This window comes from Strigops habroptila, chromosome 1 (assembly GCF_004027225.2).
Source record: "Strigops habroptila isolate Jane chromosome 1, bStrHab1.2.pri, whole genome shotgun sequence".
NCBI lineage: Eukaryota > Metazoa > Chordata > Aves > Psittaciformes > Psittacidae > Strigops > Strigops habroptila.
This window is the reverse complement of record NC_044277.2, coordinates 71,054,496-71,077,123: the sequence shown is the minus strand read 5'-3', so window position 1 is coordinate 71,077,123 and position 22,628 is coordinate 71,054,496. Positions and strand designations below refer to the sequence as shown.

At 38.0% G+C, this 22,628-nt stretch overlaps 1 protein-coding gene across 1 annotated transcript; it reads left to right on the top strand.

Annotated features, from left to right (window-relative positions):
- Window positions 1-246: 246 nt before the first annotated feature.
- On the top strand, window positions 247-21,349 carry SPATA48 (spermatogenesis associated 48). Its single transcript, XM_030477955.1, is given in 15 exon segments — window positions 247-354; window positions 1,856-1,958; window positions 1,961-2,068; window positions 5,624-5,723; window positions 6,370-6,396; window positions 6,398-6,426; window positions 6,429-6,458; window positions 6,461-6,495; window positions 6,952-7,011; window positions 7,222-7,229; window positions 8,120-8,161; window positions 8,708-8,815; window positions 17,875-17,982; window positions 21,254-21,297; window positions 21,300-21,349. Coding segments are annotated over 15 exon segments (960 nt in total).
- Window positions 21,350-22,628: the final 1,279 nt, after the last annotated feature.

The following is a 22,628-nucleotide window of genomic DNA, read 5'->3' as shown; positions in this document are numbered from 1 at the left end:
AGAGAAAGGAATAGCTGTTTACATCAAAGAAACAAAAAGGCTGCTTTGAAGCAAAGGTAGACATCTAGTAAAGAGGACTAGCTTAGACACATAACCAGCTCACCCATGGACCTCTTTAAAACACTTGAAAACTGATGGTAGAAATGATTCAGCCTTACAGGGCAAATTTACTTCCCAGGATAACCTGGACAGAATCCCTGCCAACAAAATCCAAGATAAAGCTTTAATCGTATTTCACTCTGCAAAATGAATGCAAAAAAACATGAGCCATCCTTGCAATGTCTTCCATCCTGTGCCTTACCTCGGTCCCGTGTCTTCACCTTTCCTGCCATCTTTAAAGCTTTCCAGGAGAAGGTAAACAGTGGGGGAAAAGGTCAGTCTGCAACACTGGATGTTATTCTAATGTAAAGCTGATTATATTTGATATGGAGATAACTGAGTGTCAATAAGTATAGACACCAGTATGGCATTTTAAAGGCTTGTTACTTGCAGAAGTCAAATTTTGGAAGTATCTTCACTAACTTTAGTGTGTGAGTGTGATAGGGAGTAGACACAAGATGTGTCAGGCAGAGTTCTGAGTTTTCATAGTGTTGGCTTAGCCTTATAGTACTAGTACTGCATATACAATCTTCTCAGCTGTCACTTTTTACCCATTTTATTTCTTGTGACCTATATAAGAAAGCTGTCTTAATAAAGGAGGAAGTTGTTGGGGGGGTTTTCCTGCTCCATCAGCAAACTTCTCCAAAAAACCCCACACCATGATTCTGCATTATGGAGCACAGCTTTTTATTACTATAAACCTGTATTGTAATAAATGTTAGGCCCATATCTGATTTCCTGTTAATCTAGAGCAAGTTAGGAATTCAGGGAAGTTACACCTGTGTGAGAGTAACATAAAAGACAGAATGATCAGACTCTCTGCCCTAATTTTTCCTGACAAGGCCACAAAACAAAGGCCTGTGTGTGAATTGAGCTGCCCAAATAAACATAGTTTGATTTTTCTGAAGTGCCAGGCCTTTGCAGATGGCACTGAATTCATGCAGAGAGGACCTCTATAAATCAGGCTGCTTTTGTTTAGATTGCTAAATGAATACCATCGAGTTTAGGATTAGGAGATGAGTGCTGCATATTCTGAGCTGCGATAGATTTGGCAATGGGTTTGCCAACCTGATAGAACGAATGGAAAAACTCTGGAGGTAATTAAGCTGCATGGAAAACTCTGATGTCTGTGTGATTTACTTATTCCAAATAACAATTGTAAATTTTCCAGATTTGCATTTATTTGCAGTTGTATTTGTTAAATTTTGTTCCTGTTAAATCTGTGTTTCAATTTTATTCATGTTTGTGATCTAGATACCAACAGAAGAGCTTATTTTAAAATACTTAAATAAAAACACTATAATATTCTTAGTAAGACTGAAAACTTCTTAATTTTTTTTCTACTACATGAATAAGTAATTTGTAGTGCCATTTCAGGTTGCTATGTGCGTCTCCTTGAAGGATTAGATTACTGTGGTATGCAAGAACCATGTTTCACACCAGGAGATATTTCATTGTGAGGTGGTTTCCATTGTTACCAAAAAGAAAAGTAACCAAAATCTCTCTGCTCACTCAATGGCTTTATTCTTTTGTACCATACTTGATAAATCTCTTTTCAGGAGAGAATTCACTACTTAAACCACTGCCTTGCTCTTCATGGTTTCTATGCACTGATGTTCTGGAGGATGACCTCTCGTTTTACTGTGGTTTGTTGGCTAGGACTTCGGGAACCTGGACAAACAGGAGCAAGCAGACTCTTTTAAGTTTACTGCCACATAAGGACAACAGAGGAGAATGACCGTGGCTTCCCTTGGAGCTAAAGGGCAGGCATGTAAGTGCCTTTAAGAAGTCCACCTTGTCAGCTGAACCAGCTCACCAGATGGATCGTCACCAGTACCTAAGTCTGTTAGAGATGTGCATGCTGTTGTGAGAGGTCCTGAGAACAGATATGGCTTTGCCAGCTTTGAAGAGAAAACCAGTAATTCTTTACTTAAGTTCAATCCATTCACCCCTCCAATAGGGATGATGTGTCTTTAGTAGGTCCTTGCTCAGATTAAGCCAACTCCAGCAATTTTCATAGCTCATTACAGCTAGAACAAAATTTTGTGGGAACTCAGGCAACATACTTATAGATGAGGGAAGCCATTTCTTAGAAGATGGTCAAGAAATGTAAATAAGCTCCTTGTTCCATTTCACTATAGAGCTAACACTCACTTCACAGTTAGGTATACTTTGTCCTCGTTATTGTCGCCATAAAGGGTCTACATGCTATAAATTCAGGCAGTGGTTTCGGTTCCTTGTTTCTGTCTTTGAACTTTGCATTTTAAATCACTTTAAGCTTACTGCAGTCATATAACACAACCCAAAAGAGCCCAAGAAACCACAAGGGATAAAAAAATTAACTTTATAATTTTCCTTTTTTTCCCTTCTTGCTCATTCCATATTATTTTTACTCTTATTTCTCAGTTACTATGTTCTCCATGTACATATGAAATTAGACCTCAGACATCAGGCAGAACTGATCAGCTTTTTTTTTTTTCTTCAAAGCTGTGGAAAAGTGAAGAGGAAAGAAGAGCTGAGATATGCAATTCTATCTGACCATTAATTTTTCCAACGTAGAGAAAAGCAGGCAGAGATATAGATGTTCCGGCAGAGACACACCTGAAATGAACACAGACAATATTTGAAACAGAATGTCATCAAGTCAGTAGCCCGAGTTACAGTTAAGAAAGTGGTCTGAAATGGAGAGTAGTTCCACAAACCAGATAGAAACTGTTTGGTGGCTTTCTGGTGATTTTTTGTTGGGTAAAGTTTGCTATTGGAGTGAAATACTGGCTCCACTGAAGCTGTCAGGAAAAGTCAAACTTAACTCAGGGACAAACCTTGAAACATATAGTCCAGCATAAATTTCTTAAAGAAAGCAGTGCAAATGTTCTTCCAAACCTAGTATTCACTTACAAGTTTTCCTGCGATGTTGAGGTATTAACTGCAAATGTGTAAATATAGATATAAAACATAGTTGAGTTTTAAGCTACTATTTTTAATGAGACTGCATAAACAAATTCCAGATTTCAGCTATATGATTCAGAGCCCAACTACCAACCCCCAAGCATGTGATGTGATGAAAGTTGCTAATATTTCTAGACATCAGTCTCTACACATTCCACAGCTAAGTTTGGGGAAGTTGTGCTGAAAGAGAGATCAGTCTGGCATTTTGCAAGCAAATTCTACAGTCACTTTCTCCACTGTGTCAGGGAGGAATGGAAAAGATAAAAAAATAAAAAGCAGAGACAGAAGCAGCCTCTGAGATGGATGAGCAGAGGTATTAAAAACATCTGCAGTATACAGGAGGTCCTCTGTTGTGAGAAGATGTAGTGCTATGGCTTGGGCAGTCAACAGTGTTACTTTGAACTTCCCCAGCAGTCTTTTGCACCTATTGAGCAGAGCAAGTTTATTGAAGAGTGAGATTCTGTAATAACAAAAAAAAGTAGAGAAGCTGATAAAAAAGGTGGTTCTAAGACTGGAGAATCAGACCCTGCCAGAAAAGGGAGACAGCTAAAGTGCTTCTCTTCATGTATTCTTGCTCGGTGTAGTAAAGGTGCTCAGTGCTAGAAAACAAGGTCTTTAGGAAATCGACAGTGTTTGCCTGTATAGTCCCCTTTTCTCACTCATATAACAACAGAATTTTGTTACCTTTTCTCTGTCGTCTCAAGTTCCTTTGCAGTGTTTAGGAGGACCTCAGAATTTGACTGTGCAGGTATATTTGTACCTGGAAACCTGGTGACGAAGCCCTCATATCCAGTTTGTAATTGTTATTCTATTTTGTATGGCTTAACACAGAGATGGGCATGGGGATTGCAGAAGGAACCAGCGTATTTGGTAAGTCAAGTCTGATGAGGAGCAGAGGTGACTTCTTGCCCCTGCTGGAAGCTGACACATCTGTAGAGACAGTTTTCTTCAAAAATTGGGAAATGGGAAACACTATAGAGTTTACCTCTAGACTTGATAGTAACCCCTTTCTAAAAGAAATAAGCAATTAACTCATGCTGCTAGCAGAGTGGCCATATTTGGATTTGTCCCAAAGCCCAACTAGTCGAGTGTTCCATCCAATACTGTGGATGATTAACAAAGAATGTCATCATAGTTCCCCTGCATATTTTCATATCGTGTGATGATTTGTTGACCAGGGATTCATGACCAGGAGCTGGTGTGTTTATAATTAGTAGTCATTGATTCATAGATTTGCCTTCATGAACATGTGCATTTGCTTTTTGAACCCATTACTCAGCTTTCAACCCTCTATTTCCAGGTAATTTATGAATATGTTAAGTGACAAAGTCCTAAGCCCAGATGGGTCACCTCCAGGTCTCTCTACCAGTGATCTCCATCTGCCTGGAAAATTGATCATTTATCCCTTTCCCTCTTTCTCTGATCTTCAAATCAAATATTCATCCATGTGAAGGTCTTATCTTTATTCCATTGTTACTTTAAGAGGCTCTGTTGAAGAATTTTATGCAGAACTAGTTGAAATAATTGTGATTGCGTTATACTAATCACCCAATGGCCTTCATATAGGAAGAATTCCTTTCTCAGTGCTTCCTCTCCTGAAGCAAGAAGCATTTTATCCAGAGTAATCAGTACTTTGGAGAAGTAATCGTCCAGGAGTAATCCAGGATTAAGCAACACATTGAGTGTGAGGCATATCAAGGTAGGATTCCAGCCTCTTGTACCTTTAAATAGTGATAGAAGATGACTGTATGCAATGCTGGTGCAGACCCAGTTTGTAACACAGATACTTAGTGGGATAAAACCTTTTGCTTGCCTGCAGAAAAAGAAAAAAGAAAAGTTAGTCAGAGGCGACAACATGCAAAGCAAAGGGCAAAAAATGTGCAACTTGGAAAACATCAAATTAACAATTCAAGGACACTTATAACTATTATAGCATATAAACAATAACTAAGAATGAAAACCAGCCTAGAGTAGGCTTGAGAATATCTGTGCTATTAAATAATTACCCATAGCACAATTAATTGTGTAATACCACACTACCTAATAAGCTAGTAGGTCATCTGGAAATAGTGCATAACAAGGTCAGAATGGCTGAGTGCCATTGAATAAAACAACCGTGGTTTCGCTAAGGATGTGATTATTTATCATCCCTACAGTTATGTATTTCACCATGCGTTTGTTTTTTCACTTGTCCAATACCAGAGTGATGCTTTGGGTTTTTTTTCCAAAACTTTGTTCTTTCTCTTTTGCTTCTTTTGTTGTACGTGTCTTACGTGTCTTTCCAATACAAACTGATGAGGTTTATGCTTTTTTATAATTAGTTTTCAGGGGATGATTTGTAGCCCTTTCTTTCAAAGTAATAAAAGGGAAAGAGGAAGTAATGGGTTATTTTTTTTTTCCATGTATAAAGAAAAGTAAAATAATTAACCAAAGAACTAACCAAAAGAATCTGCAACAGTTATCTGTAAACCTTTCATTTGGCATTATTGTCTCTTGCTGGGCCCACTGAAATCAATACTCCTACTAATTTTAAAATATAAAAGGTCAAAAACAATGCACAGTTTTTGAATGACAGTGAGGTGCAGTGAGATTGCTGAGGAATCAGGTGACCTTTCTAAAAGATGGAGCGAAGAAAAAGCAAGGGACTATTTCTACAAGTCAAATACTAAAAGTGAGTTTCATTTAAAAACAGGTTTTGCTTGTGCTTTGCTTCATTTTTTTCATCTTTTTGCTACTATGCACCTTTAGGCAGCAGGACATACAAGACTACAAACAATTTTTGTATCACTCAGAACTTCTGGTGTTTTAACAGCATTTCGCATAGGCTTCATCTTATGAATATTAGTTACCTAAAAGCTTGCATCCAGTCTGTGCCTTTCGTCTCCACTTCCTCTATAGGCAATGAAGAGAAACTGAGGTTTCCAAAAGGGTATTCTGTACATCTGTCCTCAACGCCTGACACAGGCATAATATGACTGGTATCTGATCTCTATTTATGTCTTGTCTCACTTAACTGATTATTCAAATTTAGACAAAATAAATTCCATCATCACTGTAAGCTTATTGGCAGACAAACTACTTCTTCTAGTTAGTGAGACAGTTTTAAAGAAGATAAGCCTGTGAAACTGTACCATAACTACTTGTTCCTCAACAAGCATCATATAATTCCAGGCTTTTAATTTCCCCTTAAACTAGAAATACACACATTTTCTACTTTTTACATCCTTCTTTGTCACGTAATTCCTTATTATCTAGCTACCAATGTCAGTCAATAACGATTATATGGGAACTTTTTCATCTTCTTATTTATTGTTCATCAAGAGTTGATGAAAAAGTTCCCTGGGATAATGTTACCTTCCAAAATCCAGCCTCCAGAATCAAAGTGGAAGTGTTGGCTGATCCTGTTTCCCAGAACAGAAATACAATCCTGAACCCCAAATAACCCAAGTCAGTGAACAATTTCTTGCCAACTGGTTTTAGGTTTTACTAATGAAATTTAGCCTCAATTTTGTATAGATCATACACATAAACCCATAGCAATGTTTTCAAATAAAAACAGTCCCAAGTGAGCATTTAAGGTCATAGCACACTCCAGCAATTGCCTCAAATGATTTCATATTTTTTTCCTCTTCCTCCCCTGTAAATTGGTACCGAAGATGTGTGTACATAGTACCAAAAGAGAGGACAAGGATACTGGTGAAAAGTTGGTTGCTGGGAATGGTGCTGTACCATAACAAATCTCACATTAAGTTAGTTTACTTGTGATTATTAACTGTAATGATTATTATTTTTACCAAACTCAAATTTAGTCCTGCAATTGGTTCCGATTGCTGCATGAAAATCTATGAAGCCAAATTTATTAAGTAATGTTGACTTACAAAAAGCATCTAATTATGATTGTAGGTTGTTGGAGGCTTCTGGGACAAATTTCAAACAAGATCTTTTACCTCTCCACAGAGACCTGTTGATTTCTAAGTTTCTTTTTTTCTGGTGAATTTCAGGATCCTCTGAACACTTCCTTTATAAAGTCTGTGTAGAGTTAATTATTTCAATAAACTAAATTCAGCAGCGTTCTATAACTGGAGAAGTTAAGATATTCAATCAATAACTATTTGAAAAGTACACTCTAACATGCTTCTCCTGTGAGGGAGTTAAATGTAAAAAGCAGAACAGAGAAATTTGTGAAGTGAATGTAGAGATTCCATACATCTGATATTTTTATTAAGACATGTCATTTAGGAAAATACCATGGTAATCATACACATGTACAAACTCAAGGTTTTATCTGCTGTCTGTAGAATATAAAGCAATCACCTGTGCATTGGTGTCTTTACTTCACTCTATATTTCACTTATTCTGTCTCAGAGTGGAGCATTTTAAATGAGCCCAGTAAAGAGTGACAGGAGGTTCAGAAGGGCTCAGATAAGAGCCAATTAGAGATGAGGAAGGGAAGGTTGGTCAAAGAAAGACAGGAAAACTAGAACTTGAGCCTCCTTTCCAGGCCATGAGCTATCAAGTTTGCTCGGGCAAACTCAATGGACAGGTGTGCTCTGGGGCACAATCGGGCATACAATGGGAGAGTCAGGTATCTCTGCAGGGTGAAAGGGAGATAAAAGACTCTATCATTACGGTTTCTTGAATGTTGCTCTTTCCAAGAAATACAAATGTGGACAGTGAGAGCAGCTTACAGGGACAGACCAAGAGAGAAAGTTAGACCTGATGTTAAGTTTTCCTATATTCTCAAGAAATGAATGAAACTAGTGTTACAAGTAGAGAAGCAGGTCATTTTCAAAGACGGCTTGATTATACTAACCTAGGAAATTGACTGAAGTCCCAGTATCTGAGGATGGAGAGTAAAAGACAAGATTCTGCCTGCTGAACCGGGTCATTTAGCATATATGCCAACCTAATCATTTACCATGGTCTTTTACTCAATTCAAATGAGCATTGCATCATTCCAAGAGCAAAACTTTGACTTGTCACCACCTCTCTTTTGGGACCTCATAAATATTCTATCAGAATATTCTGTCTAGTGAAAAAAAAGGTGATTGATATATTTTGTCTTTAACAGTGTAAGCTGAAGGCCTTGAATCTGTCATATCCCTTTGTATACGTAAGTACAATGTCCTTGGGTTGTTTCTACTTTCTACATTTTGATTAAGCCCAAGCAATCCACCTTTGATTTTCTGAAGCAATAGTTGTAGCTGGACTATGTTATCTAATCTTAGGATGTTTTCTTGTGCCAAGGGAGAGTGTGTGCTGAGTCTCCTCTACCTGCAGATGACTCCAGCCTGTTACCTGTAAACTAGAAATTAGAAATTAGTATCCATTATGTCCTCTTTGCAAGAATATCATACCATGGGCATAGCCAAAATAACAAGAGATTACACATTTCTGTCTTATTTCTATCCTTCCCAAGCCTCCTCTATGCACATATGTTCTAGAGCTGTCATTTGTTACGTGCTGCAAGTTGAGCAGATGATTGTTTTCATCTTGGGACATGCCAAGCACACAGGGCAGTTCATCTCCATGTTTTTTTCTTGTGGACCGTTTTAATAAATAACTAGAACTTTGGAGCATGCAGTATATGGTTCAGCTGCCTCCACCAGCTGTCTAATGAATAATGTACATATATTTGATTTCCTTTCTGTCCAAACAGTGGCTGTGTTGGTGTGGGAAATTTTGAAGACATTGCCAATGCCAATGTAGCCTTAATACCACTTAGTCATGTGCAAACGTCAAAGCCTCCCTTTACAAGCACTGAAGAGTATCTTTCCTTATTAGCATGGTTTTGATATTGCCTCTTGAATTCTTGTTACTTGGGAAAGGGGGAAAAATAGTTACTTGGTCTTGGGCCAAAAGAACAAAAAAAATTGGAGGGAATGCTTCTTATTCTTTTTAATAACTTGAATGAATTCTGTTAACACAGGAATCACAGTGACCTTTCAGATTCAAGGTTGAACTTGAACAGTCCCTTTTAATAGCTGAATCAATAGTAAATGGCCTACAGTGGGAACTGTCTACCATGTAGGAATGTGTAAATCTAAGTGGCCATTCAACCCAGATATACAAAGGAAGCTGTCACAAAATGAGCAGAGAGATGTCTAGGTGATGAGATGATGGTATAACAGATTTTATCCATCCACTTCTGTTACAGTAAGCTTAAATGCAACCTGTTTTGACCAAGTATGAGTTTGCCATAGAACATTATAGCCTGATTCTTTATTGTGTCACATTAGTGTTATAGTTTCAGGGAAACTATGCTCCTAATTTCCCTGTGCATCACACTTTTCAACCAGAAATGTTGATTAGGGTTTCTTTTTTGTGTTCAGGAGTTGCTCTGTGGCCCAAATGTTGCTCTGCCATCCATCTAGTAGAGGATGGTCATAGTGGATTGACAATAATTGACTGTCAGTCCAAAAGCTACCCTTAGTGTGCCCACCCTGGGAGGTAAAAGCTGCCTGTGGTAAACACCAGTGCAATATACTGTCATGGTATAATGAACTCTTCACGATCAGCAGCCTCTGACCTAATCTGGGATGGATGTCAGAGCATCTTCTCCTTCTTGTTGTTAACCTTGCTAAAATATTGCACAACCAAGTTTTAAGAACTTGGCAGGCACCTTTACATTTTTCTGAATTGAGAAAGGTTGCATGTGAAGCTGGACCGAGCACATCTGCTAGATCATACCCCCAAACACCTGACTTGTGATTCCTAATAATGCTGAGACTACTTAACACAGGCATTCCTGTAAATGCCCAGTGGCGGAAAATAGATTTGTGTTACATTCAAGGCTCAGGTGGGGAAGACATGGAAGGAAAAGTTCAGAGCTTAGCATGCAACAGGAATTTCTGCTGATGCCATTCTGAAGAGAGTCCTTAATTCCAAAAAAACTATGTTTATTTTCAAACTATGCCATACTTTCATACTTTAAATGCTTCTTGATCTTTATTATTAATGAACAAGTCCGCTGAGTAGAAGTGCATATGCCGTTTTTTGATTGGTAGTGTGACTTGAATATTGCCGTATTAAAAATGTGTGATTTCTAACTTTAGTCACTAGATGGCCTTTGAGTTTGCAAAAGCTCCCTGAATACCATTAGGATCACTTTATTTTTAGATAGATCACAAATTTTGAGATTCAAAGGTTTTTGCTTTAAGCTTTTCCGAAAGTTGTCTTTAGTAGCTTGAGCTGGTAATTAAGCATTTATTTGCAAACTTCTGAGAAAATAAAATGGTAAAAGTAACGACTTAATGGTAGGAACTAAAAATTATCAAAGAAAAGAGGAAAGAGACTGTTCTTTTTACATACTTAGATTTTCTCTTTGCACAGGCCTTTCCTTTCTGTCCTTTTGGTGGTCTTGCACAGTCCACATTTGTGAGGCAGCTACAGAGAGGATACTTCACTGGGCAAAACAGAGGGAGAGGAGCTGTAAAAATATTGCCCACTCTGTTCTGAAGAAAAGGCATAATTCTGGTCCTTACTCACATAAGGCAGAGTATATGCTAAACATTCCTAGTTGCTGGGAGCTGCCTTGGAAGTAGCTGGAATTTCTAAGCTCTATCTTAGGTCTGTTTGTTTCTGTTTCTTACATCATTTTCAGGGAGAATAGCCTTTGTAACGCATCACATGCTGTCACACACGTGTGGGGAACAGCACATCATTCTTCACACAGCCTTGCTCATTACAGCAGTAGGTTCACAGGCAAAGTAAGGTGTAAAAAAAATTGTAAAATGCTCAAATTTGACCTATATTACTGCATCAAACCTGTTATTACCAAGTTTTTACATACATAATGCACCCTTCTGATGGTTTTATCTCACCTCTTGCACAAGTCATCTCATTTCTCACATCTTTCATCTAACTTTTAGCTTCTGCTTGAATTAGAACATAAAATAGTATAAACTGTTTAGTGGGAAATATGCTTTAAAAATACAGCACACATAGCATACAGTATAGTGCTGAACAGAGATTTTTGAGTTGTAGGGAAGTTAGCAGAGCTGTTAGCTCTTAGTTCTGCCACGTCATACTGCTATTGCTGTAGAGCTTTGAAGAACAGAAGCTGAGGTGTACACTGTGTTGCAAACAGACAGACATCTTGTCTGGAGCTATTTGCGGTGTATGGTATCATGGTTCATTTATAAGTTTGAGCAACAGGTTCTGTGTTACCTTCTCTACTATTCTCCATGTCGTTTTCATTTTCTTTTTTTTTTTTTAGTGAGCATGGCTATGGGTTTCCTTGATTTGTGACAACCAGGAGACCAAGATCTCTGAGACCTAAAAGATTCTGACATCTCAAAGCTGTGAAAAACTCAATTCCATCTGAAAAAATCTATCACATTTTCCATATTTATTCTGTTTGTGAGAGTCAGACATCAGGATTGCTATGATTTTAAGCAGAAGAAAGGAAGAATTCAGAAAGAACACAATAATGATCTCTAGAATTTTTGTTTTGTGTGTTTGCCAGTAGTTCTGGAAAGATGTGTAAAGGTGTTAATGCTATTAGACTCCTACTAAAATCCTTGAGAAATTAGATACATGCTTTGGATTTAGAAGCATAAATATGTTTTGTAAGTCTGTAAGATGTAAAAATCTCTTTGTAGATAGTCACTTTCACTCTTTCATGGACTAGAAGTTGCACTTCCTGCCTCTAGCACTTGTGCAACAGCATTATCACTCGGGCATAACTGGAGCGAGACACTATTCTTCCCTGGACCATGCAAGAAAGTGGTTGGCATTCAAATTATTAGCAAAGCTGAAACTAGCTAACAGTCATCTGTCATGTAATTTTGCAGAGACAAACAGGAAGAGTGGTGAACTTGGGCATGTTTTGTATGTTACCCTTGCGCCCACCCTCTCTTCCTTTTGGCAGAACAGGAAACCATCTTCTGTTTTTCTTCTTTTTTTCTTAAGGAATTAGAAAAAAGATAAAAGGCAGCACTTATGCTACAACTGAACCTAAAAGCCTCTAGTATAAGATTAGTGTTGTGAAAAGCTGTTGTGCGTATACTTGACATTGTAGATAATACTCTGAAGTCCTTGCCATGCAGTTTGGAAGTTTTACAGATGGGAATCCAGGTGCAGTGTAATTAAGTGATTTGCCAAATCGCATTGGGAATCTGTAGTACAGCTAGGAATTAAACTTCATGTATCCTGAGCCCTAGCCTGTGCCTTTTTTTTTTACCAAACTCTGAGCTTTAAGCTATTGAAATGGTGCTTTGCTAAAACTTGGGTTTAAAAAATAATAATTAGCAAAATAAATAGTTAGCACAAATGATGGCCATAGTTCTTGGCATTTAGGATGAGACGCCAGTGAAGAGCTAGGAATCTAAGTAATATTTTATTCAGTTTTTCCTCTGTGGTTCAGACATGGAATAGCTGTGGGAACCTCCACCACATGTAAAAAGCCGTGTCATAAGTGTTGTGATTCATCTAGAAGTGTTAAATTTATGAATCTGAACTTATTAATCAAAGCTATGTGGTCTGGTGGCAGTCGAGGATGATCAATAGGAATTTCCCTAAGGACGCTGTGGAGTTGTTTTTCTCAGGTCAGACTCTTCATCTTCACACTTGACCGAAGATCCTGGGTGGTAATTCAGTTACTCTGTTTCTTTTCCAGGCTTTCCTTAAAGCCTGTCTTGGGGGAAAGGGATCAATTGCATAATCTCTTGAGGTCTGTTCCAGCCCTGGAATGCGGCATTCTTAATATCCTTGGTTCGTGTATACATTCCTGACTTTGATTTAAGACGAACTTGTTCCTCTCTTTCATCCTTGGTTATGTCGCAATGTGTGCCTAAAACCTGGAATCTTCTATCATTTCTTTGCCAATGGCAACATAGAATTTTTTTTTTTTTTTTTTTTTTTGAGAGCCAGTAAAAAACTTAGGAAGTTTGTGAAAGAGAACTCTGAAAATATATCTCTAATGTGGTCCTTTTTCACCAACAGGTCTCCAAAAGTCTTTCCTAAAACTTATCATGATCTTGTCTTACATTGTTAAGCTCCTGCTAAAATCTGACCACAAACACTACAGTGAAGCTTTTAGGCACTACGCACTTTTAAAAATCTGATGCCCTGTGTGTAACTGCTGCTCCAACCCAAATGGATGTCAAGGAAGAGGAGGATGATCTGTATTCAGATGAAACTATATTTTCAGCTCCTTTGGGCAAATTACACAGAGGAGGAAACTTCACAGCACAGCTACAGTGACTTCCAGGAAGACGCAAACTGCTAAATTCTCTGGGCACTTTTGAAAGGTTCCATGTTATTAATAGGTGAAAATAGGTGATGACACAATTCATTCTTTCTTGTAATTAACAACTACTTTGAACAAATTTTTCTTATTCAGAATTGCATTTTGAACCTAATAATTTTGAAAACCGTAGAGAAACTAGTTTTACTGAACCATATGGATTCCCTATGTAGTGATCTGCTGTTCTCTTTAATATGTTTATAGGAGTGTAATTTTGTATAGCTCTCCTCCACCCCTAGTCACTAGCTTTTTCCTTTGTCGACCTCTTCCCCAATCAGCTGCCGAAACAAGGTTATGCTTTATGTGGTATTTTAGTTCTGCAGGTGTTTAAAGGGTCAATGGAAAAAAAGCTTCCCACACTGGTGATGGGGATTTCCTCTGTAGCATTCATGGGCAGGGCTCTGGTAAATGCTCAGCCTGACACGTAAATAACTCACCTCCTTGGCATTGCTAGAACTCCCTTACACTCAGCAAGTTAGCAGTACTAACTAACCGTAGTACTACTGTAATACTAGTAGTAGTACTAACTGTAGTACTACTGCTACACTGCAGTAGTAGCGTAGCACACTTAGTGCATTCCAGCATGCACAGCAACAGTTCATATCAATCAAGTGTTATATCTGACTCGTGCTCTTCTTTTTTGTGTGTTTTGTATTATAGCACAGCAACCTCCTGATTTTCACTGTGGTACTTACTGGAACCTGCCTCTTGAAATTTGACAAAAGCAGTTAGAACAGAGATTATGTTTTCTTGTTCCACATTAAAAGGATGAAAGTAGAATAAAACTGATTGAAACTGTAGAACCAAAATGCTTCAGTTCAACATGATTCAAAATATTCCTGGGATATTACTATTTTGATGGTTTTATTCTTTCAGAAGCCCCAAATCCATTTGTAAATACCCATTCCCTATCCTGCTTTGATGGCTGAGGGAGAAGAGTATGAAATGCAACCCAGAATGCCCTTTCGAAAACCCTGTCGGTTCCATTTTTTGCTCTGCATGGAGCACCTTTTTTTGACTTCACAAGTTCTCTCAGGTATATTCTTTCCCAGCACAAGAGGCTGGGTGCACTGAGTTTCCTAACATAGGATCATGTTCTAAGGCATTTTTACCACAGGTTGTTCTTCTTAGCAAATAGGATCATGGAGTAAATGAAGGGACACAAACATGACGTGACAGTTAAGTCTTCCCGGAAGGGAACTTGAGGTGGAAGACCGTTGCGAGTCTTACGTACTGTGAGACCTCAGAGGCCTATTATATAATTTCACTAAAAAAAGATCTAGTTAATGACTTAATCTGGTGATTTAGTTCTGTGAGATTTATACAACAGTGTTTCTGAGAAAAAGTAAGATGTTAGGAACTCTTTGCTTGTAAGTGCGAGGTAAGAATCTACCAGATTGCTTTCACTAGACAGAATTTTTGCACAAAGAACTTGGATACCTCAATCACTCAAGCTAAAATGCTAGATTCAAGGTTTTCAAGAATTATAAATTATTTGGGGGAATCCTGACTCTGCTCCCATAAAAAGATCTGACATGGAATTGACATGGCAAACCTGGGCATCCAGTGACCTGGAGGCACCCTAGACCATCACTTCCAGCTACTGCTTCAGGACAACGTGGATCTCCTGTGGGTCTTGTTCTGCTGGGGGTGATGTCAGATACCTTAAGGCATACCAAATACCTCTAAATGTCATCATGGGTTGCCAACTAAATTGATTCCACACTATTTTCCTCACCACTACCAGGAAATAAAAATCTTCTAAGACATCCCAGTGTGAGCATATGAAACAGAAGCACACTAAAGTAGAGGCACTCAGAATCACTACATTCCACTTGAAAAATCTCAGATCTTACACAGATTCAACTGTCAACACTGTATGTTTCTTACTGTTGGGATTAAGAGCTGCTAGTGTGATAACAAGGAAGTACATGAACAAGAGAGATGTCATGGTTACAGAAAGAAAGCTTGATGACGACAGCATAACCACAGAGGAGTTTTGCATGTTGCCCAGTGATAGCCTGGCACTTGGTTGTTTGGTTTAACAGCAGCAATCAGGTTTAGCAGATCATCAGAGAACGCACACAAGACCTAGACACCATGATCCAAAACCAAAAAAAACCAAAGGGTTATTTTTTTAACCTCAGTTTCTTCTGCTTTATCACATACATAACCACAGCTCATTTTTGCATCTTCTTTTAAGGTTTGCAGGAGAGCAACTGCTTTACTGTAGTATAAGCTTTCTTACTATCCTGGTACTTTTAGCCTCTCTCTGCCTATTTATCCTCTCTTCCAGGGCTACATCCTTCCCACATGTTATGAATATACTAATTCCTGTCAATCCTTCCTAACAAGTCTAAAACATGTCTTCATCTTGAGCCATCTCTCAGGCTTGATTTTTGGGTCACATTTGGCCATTTCTGATGCCTTTCTCTTTTCTTATACTTTTACAGGTTTTAAAGATCAGATTTTATCAACCAGATGCCTCACAGTGCATAATGTATTCTAGTATCTCCACAGTTGCATAGTTATTATGTCAGTTAACTCCAAATAGGCTTATAAAATGTTGCAAGTTAATATGGGGCTGCTTGTTGTTATCTCCTTCTCTTCTCTGTGATGCTCATACAATTTTAAGGAAGTGTCCCTCATTGTGTGCCTCAGTGTGATCTCTGCATATGCAGATTAATTTTTCTACAGAGTCACCTAATCCGCATGTAACCTAAAACTTGTCTACTTTGACATGAAAAAGCAAATTTGTCTGCAAGCCATTTTGGCCAGTTCTGAAAATATATTCTACTGCTGTAGTAGATTTTCAGGCCTACTTGTTATCCCTGCACAGCTGTTGTCAAGACAGAGAGCAGATTTGTTACTTGCTCAGCCAACTAGTTGGTGATTCCCTATAGGAAACAGCTTCCAAAATGCTGCAGAACTTTTGTACTCATTCTACAAAGCCATCTTCTCTGGAGGGTCATGTACTGGAGCATGGCCCAGGGAGTATAACAATGTAAGAATGTATGGGTTAGTTAGTGCAAGGCTACTCCAAAATAAGACAAAGAGCTAGATGGTCTTTCTGCTAACTATGGGTACGAGGACTGCAACATATATTGCCAATGCTCCTGTGGGAAGTATAGTTCACCCACAGTCCTTTGTTATAACTGTGATAAGTAGATACAGCATTTTGTCATTACCTCTGCTATTTTGGTTAAGAATTTCAGATCCAAGTTTCCTAGTACACAAGTCAATGAATTTTCTGATAGACCACATTTGCCATATATGTCCAGTTTTGCATCTTGTGCTGAACTTAGTTGCAGAGAAGTAGCTGATCAGCTGTATCAAATCGGATAGTTCTATGCACTTCATAATTAAAGAAACTGTGTATTCTTACCCAGTACAGGGGAAACAAAAAATACCTCAGAGATATTTTAAAGGAGGCACTGTTATCATTCATGTAGTCTAAAGACCTACAAAAGACTAATGGAAGTAAAGTTTACAATCCCAAGTATTTAGCTGATTCAGTGGATGAAACAGCTTGTCATGCCTTCTTTCCTCCATGCATACGGGCAGTCTGGATATATGTATTATTCAGCAGTGTCCTATTTTGAGCTGTCAATATAGAACAGTACTGATGATACTCTCTGAAAAACTTTGTGTTGAAAAAAACTGTTTTATTAGGGGTTTAGAGTTTTAATCTTTAATCTTCATGGATTATCTCTCTGAATTCTTATTTGTACCAGCTTCGTGGTTTTTCTCTTTAATTTTGTCCATCTCTGCTTCATCTTGCAGCAATTGCTATCAGAATTTTCTGTTGTACTTCCACAGAGAAGTAGAATTATTTTCTCCATTTCTTTTATTTTGTGTTTCACGTTAAAATTTAGCAATGGAATTAACAAAAGGCTTTAGTCTTCCAAGATGTGGCACATACTGTTTCAGTCCACTGGTGTACTTGAGCTAGAATATAGGTTGATGTGTCTAAGCTGTGTTAATAATATTACATATACATGTAAATACACTCTTAATGAATTCTAGGGGAGATTTAGCAAACCTCAGAATCATTTGGGAAATCATTTGTGGTTTAGACTGTGAGAAATCATACCTGTTGTCCTAAAGCCTGCTACCTAAATTCCATATTTGAAGCTGGAATCTAAATATGAGCTAAATCTTTATCTCATTTTAAAAGAGTATTTCTTTGCTTTCTGTGCTCTCTGTAAACCCTGTGACCCCTTTTTTTCTTTGAGATTAAATGTTGTTTGTAATCATGAATATCATACAGATATTCAACCTAAACTAGGGAAAATAAAAAAAGGAAAATTGCTAAAGAATTCACTTTTGCCATGTCTAAATAATGATTTTGGGTCACATCATCAGCTAGTTGTTTATCATTTGTTATCATCAGAAAGTTGTTTTGCTGATCTTAAAGAAGCTATGCCAGTTCATACATTCTAAGGACTATGGATCATATTATGAAGAGTTTTTACCCCATCCATCTTTGATAAACACTAGCTATTTTAGAACTGATCTGTAAGTCATATTTCAAGCCTATAGCCATTTAATTTAGCCTTTCTCCAATTTTCCTTTAGCACTCCAAATATCCCTGGATACACTGGCAGGGTTCATTGGTCAGCAACTCACCCAGCAAATTCTAATCTTCCATCAACAACCCCATCAATAATTGCACGAATGCATGGGTAAGTATGAGACATATTTCTCAGCTTGTTCAGAAAGATTACAGGGAAAATCCTAATTGCGTTTATTTAGTTAAAGGACAATTAAATGTTAAGCGTGACATTCCATTGGTTTAAAAAACACAGAACGGTTGGGGTTGGATCACATCACATTATTGTCATGCTAATCTGAAGTCCTTTTGAGGTTTTAGATTTTTTCTGGAACATTGTAAGGTATGTACTGGAGAGGTACCTTAACACTGAGGTAAATCATGATTTGAAAATGTGGATTATTTCTACACTGAGAAATTTTTCTTTAGCTATGGTTGCTAAGTCATGGTTTAAGTCACTTTTTTTTCCTAATTGATTGATCTGTGTGTGTTTTGAAAGAGACCTATGAATGTCAAACTTTAAAATTCCCCAAAGAAAACTGTATGGTATTGTGTTTCCAAATTGGTGCTGGCAGATGTATGAAATGTATGTTTGCTATACAAAAATAGTTGTTAAAAATGGGTGGGTTTACTTAGAGGGCAGTAAGAGTCAAAATCATGCCATGCCTCCACACTGATGCAGCCCAGGACCCTGTGACTATGAAATCATCACAGCCCCGCATCACTGTCATGGCTGCCTCATGAAGTGAATTAGTAATCTCTATTCTCTCTTGCTCTTCCATACAAGGCTTGTTAAAACTATGGGCCAGTATTATGGAGGTGTCTAACTCTTGATGGTTTCAAAAGAGCTGGACACTTCAGAACGGCTTTGCTAGCACAGAGTTCTGACATTGGCAAAGGACCAACCTTGCTTTTCTCCCAGTAGTGGCAGAATATCTTAAGAACTATTTGTTTCCCGTCCCTCCTTTATGATTATGATTTCTTTTTATCCATAATAATCTAGGATGCTGTGACCCTATTCCAAGTTTCCATGTTTTCCTGAGATATTTATCTTCCATTAAACTGTTAAATTTGCCTTAGGATTCTGTTCACAACATATCACCCTTCTTTTTCAGCACTGCCAGTGAAAAATATCCAGAAAAGGATTGAGGAGCTGTCTGGATTTTACAGAATTTACCTTGTCAAGTGTTTCATCACTGTGCAAAATGCACTGACTTCCATTTCTGCTGCCCTACATCCATTCACCTCTGCTCTTTTTCTCTTGTGGCTATACTTAAAAAATAAGCAGTCACCTGTAGTCACAGTTTGCTGTTGACAGGGATGAAAAGATGCAAGAGAGTCCTGAGTCTCTGTAGTCTAATAAAGCTGAACTTAGAGCACCCTGATGCAAGACTACTTGCTTGTAAATGTCACAGGCAAGAAAACAAATGCATCTTAGCAAAGATCATTGACAGACTCCAAACTTCAAGAGCAAAAAGTCAGGCACCATTATGGTCTGAGAAAGCAAAACACATCTATTACTTCCCTTTACTTTATACAGATGTTACTGCAGGTGTAGTTCATAGTGAGTGAATTTTCTTATTTTTTAGTAGATACCAAGAACAGGGTTCTCATTCTGTGCTGATGGATACTTTCCATAACCAAGAATTAATCCCTGATGTTTTGAAGAAGGGTGTGTAGGAAACGTGGCAAGCACATTCATAGGCAGATGTAGGGCAGGTTTTACCACCCTTTTTCTGGGCTGAGTGGTACATTTAGCCAAGGTAATACCTACGGCTACAGAATTGTAACAGTCCTATTTTACTTTCTCTGGACCTACTTGTGGTCTAAGATAAGTGTTCACTGAGCTAAGATGGAGGATCATAGCCCTCTATGAAACTGCTATGTAATACCATTAGGGATGCTGGGAATCTCCCCTCAGCATTAGATAGTGATGCCCATAAAAGATGGATGCTTAACATTTGATTCCTTCCCTTTGTGAAATAAATGATAAAAATTCCTGCTGATTTCAGTGAACACAGGTCAAGCTAGACTGTAGGGGAGAGGTGAAGACACAAGAATTTATTCCTGGAATTTGGGGTCAGACTACCCCAATTCACCTCCACATGCTTTTCATGGAGTATGTGATCTCATTCTTACTGTTTTTAAAATGGTGACCCTTTTTTTTTTTTTCTCTTTGATCATTCTCAAGCTGTGACTGTAATAATTTCTCAGAAAGCAGCAAGTGATTGCATGTGGTGAATGTTTTTATAGCTGCTTTATTTGACATGTCTACAAATATGGTCAGTCTCCTGAAGAAAATTATGGGTATCAGAGGGAATCTCTTGTCTACTGCTAACATGGTCTAATAAATGTTCCTGTCGAAAGTATTAGCAATACCAGATAGACCAGGCAGCATGCAACCACTTCTGCACGATGTTTCTATTGCATGGAGCTTCCACATTGTGTGGGACAAAATCCTTTATACCCTGTTTTAAGCATTCTGAAATCAACAGGATTGTATAGGATATAGCACAGAAGAAATATGGTTTCTTCATCTTCAAATATGAGTAGTATTTTTATATGACGAGCTTTATTGATGTATTCTTATTGTGTTTTTATTTCCAGATAATCCCAAGGTGAAGTTAGAAAATTAGGTTTCAAAGAAGTCCTTTAGTGCAATCAAATTCTTTGTTTAGCTTTTGAATAGGAAGCAATGTTTTATGTTTTGTTTTGGTTTATTTTTAAGTAAGTAAGTGAACTGCCCACTGCCACCTAGAAAACGCAAATTAATTTGCATGATGAGTTGTACAGAAATTCATTAGCCTCACCATAGTTCATGTAAGATGGCACTAAATTTAGTTTGATTTTTGAGAGAAGGGTTGCACCCTTTCAGCAAGTTGCTTTGGAGATTTCAAAAGGGATTTACGTCAAAAGACAGTATTTTATGTTTGGGGAGTGAGTGAACATAAGATTCTGTGGTCAGTTCTGTGTCAGCCCTGCTTTTCTTTAGGTGTTTCACAGCAGAGGTGTTTCATGGCAGTTCTTCAGAGATAGATATAGAGTGCAGTTTAGTTATGAAGCAACCTGGTGTGTCTGAAAGTCTGAAAATAGGCAAGAGGCAGAGAGCATACCTCTCTTACAGTTGCTGCAGGGATTTGTCTTTCAGCATGTTACATACAACCAGAAAGTAAGATTCAAAATAAGATTTAAAACTCTTAGGAAGATTTGCCATCATTGTTCTTAAAGGGGCTGATTCTAATACTGTGAAATATTGCCAATATTGTTAAATATTGCCAATTGTTAATATTCTTTGAGGTCAATGGGAATAATTGCTTATGAAGAAAGCGGTGAGAGGGAAGAAGAGGGCATGTTCAGCAATGGAAGAACACATTTTAAAAGTCTTTTTTTCTCTGTGACAGCAGATACATAGCAAAACACGGAAGCTCATCTCAATATAATCACCAGAACATTTTTCTCAAGCAGTGATTCCAGTTAGACTTCAGAATTCTTATGACTAACTGTTACAGTTTAGAAAGTGTCAGTCCTTTTTACCTGCATAACTGGGAGCTTCGGTGTCTGATAGTGAGGAGGAAGGAAATGTGCAAAGATGTGTGAATACTTTAAGCAGGGAACAAAAATAAAATAACATAGAAGTGGGGTGTTTGTGGTAGTTCTTATTACATTAGTCTCATATTTATGACTTACTAGCATTGACAGTTAAAACCATGTTAAAAACAAGAGGAATAATAAGTCAAAGGCTTGAAACTCGTTCTCTGTACTGGATTGCCTCATTAACTAAGGTTGAAAATGAAGTGGCAGCTGTTCCATCTGTTTACATAAATATTTTGTGTCTATACATACATATATATACACATACACATGTGGACACACATACGTAAATGTATTATTAACTAAGAAATCATTACAGAGCAGTAGCCCTTCTCCTCAGCTCTCATAAGCATGCCTTGCAAAGATGGTTAAATGTCGCAGAGTGATATTTTAATCTCAGAGATTTTAATCTCTGGCTCCATGTGTAGTAGTGAATAAAAGGAGCCAGGTTATGATCTCTGGCCTGGAGGCTAGTTGAGACTGTGTGGCTTGCATCCATGCTTTAATTCTTTTATGTTTAAATTGAAAACATTAAATAGGGAAGATGGAGGGCCAGGACTTAAGTCTTTGTCTTGGCGCTGTTTTATTTCTGATGTTGGTGTAGACAACAGGAGGATATCACATCCATGAGGAGGAGAAGACCAAATGCAAATTTTTAGATCAGAGAGTTCTGCTGCGCTCCAGGAGCCAACATAGTCCAAATAGTTTAATTTGGACAGCCTGGCAACTTGCTCAGAAATTTCTCTCATGGTCTGTCCTTGTCTCTGGTATTATCCAAATCATCTATATTCCTGCTCTGTTATCTCTCTTGCTTGCTTTTCTCCAGTGCAGGCTTTCTCCAGGCTTTTGAGATACATATGTGTGTAACATGTTTGTAAGAAATAGCTTTCCCATAGCCACAGGATTTTAAAATGCACCAATGGCAAAAGGCCTTTTCAAGAGCAGACTGGAGACTCATTGGAAGTACTGAAAGGCAGGGAACATAAACCACAGACCCAGAAGACAACAAATCCACAAAAAGTACTTAAATCCTTAACAAAGGGGTTAGATCCTCAGCAACAATAATGGGAACTGAGCATCCAAATCCCTGACATTGTTGTGCAAATCGCAGTCATAGAGGATAAACAAGCCCCTAGGAATATGAGGTGATAGCTAAGCAAAGCAGGCACTGAAGTTAATGTGTGCCAT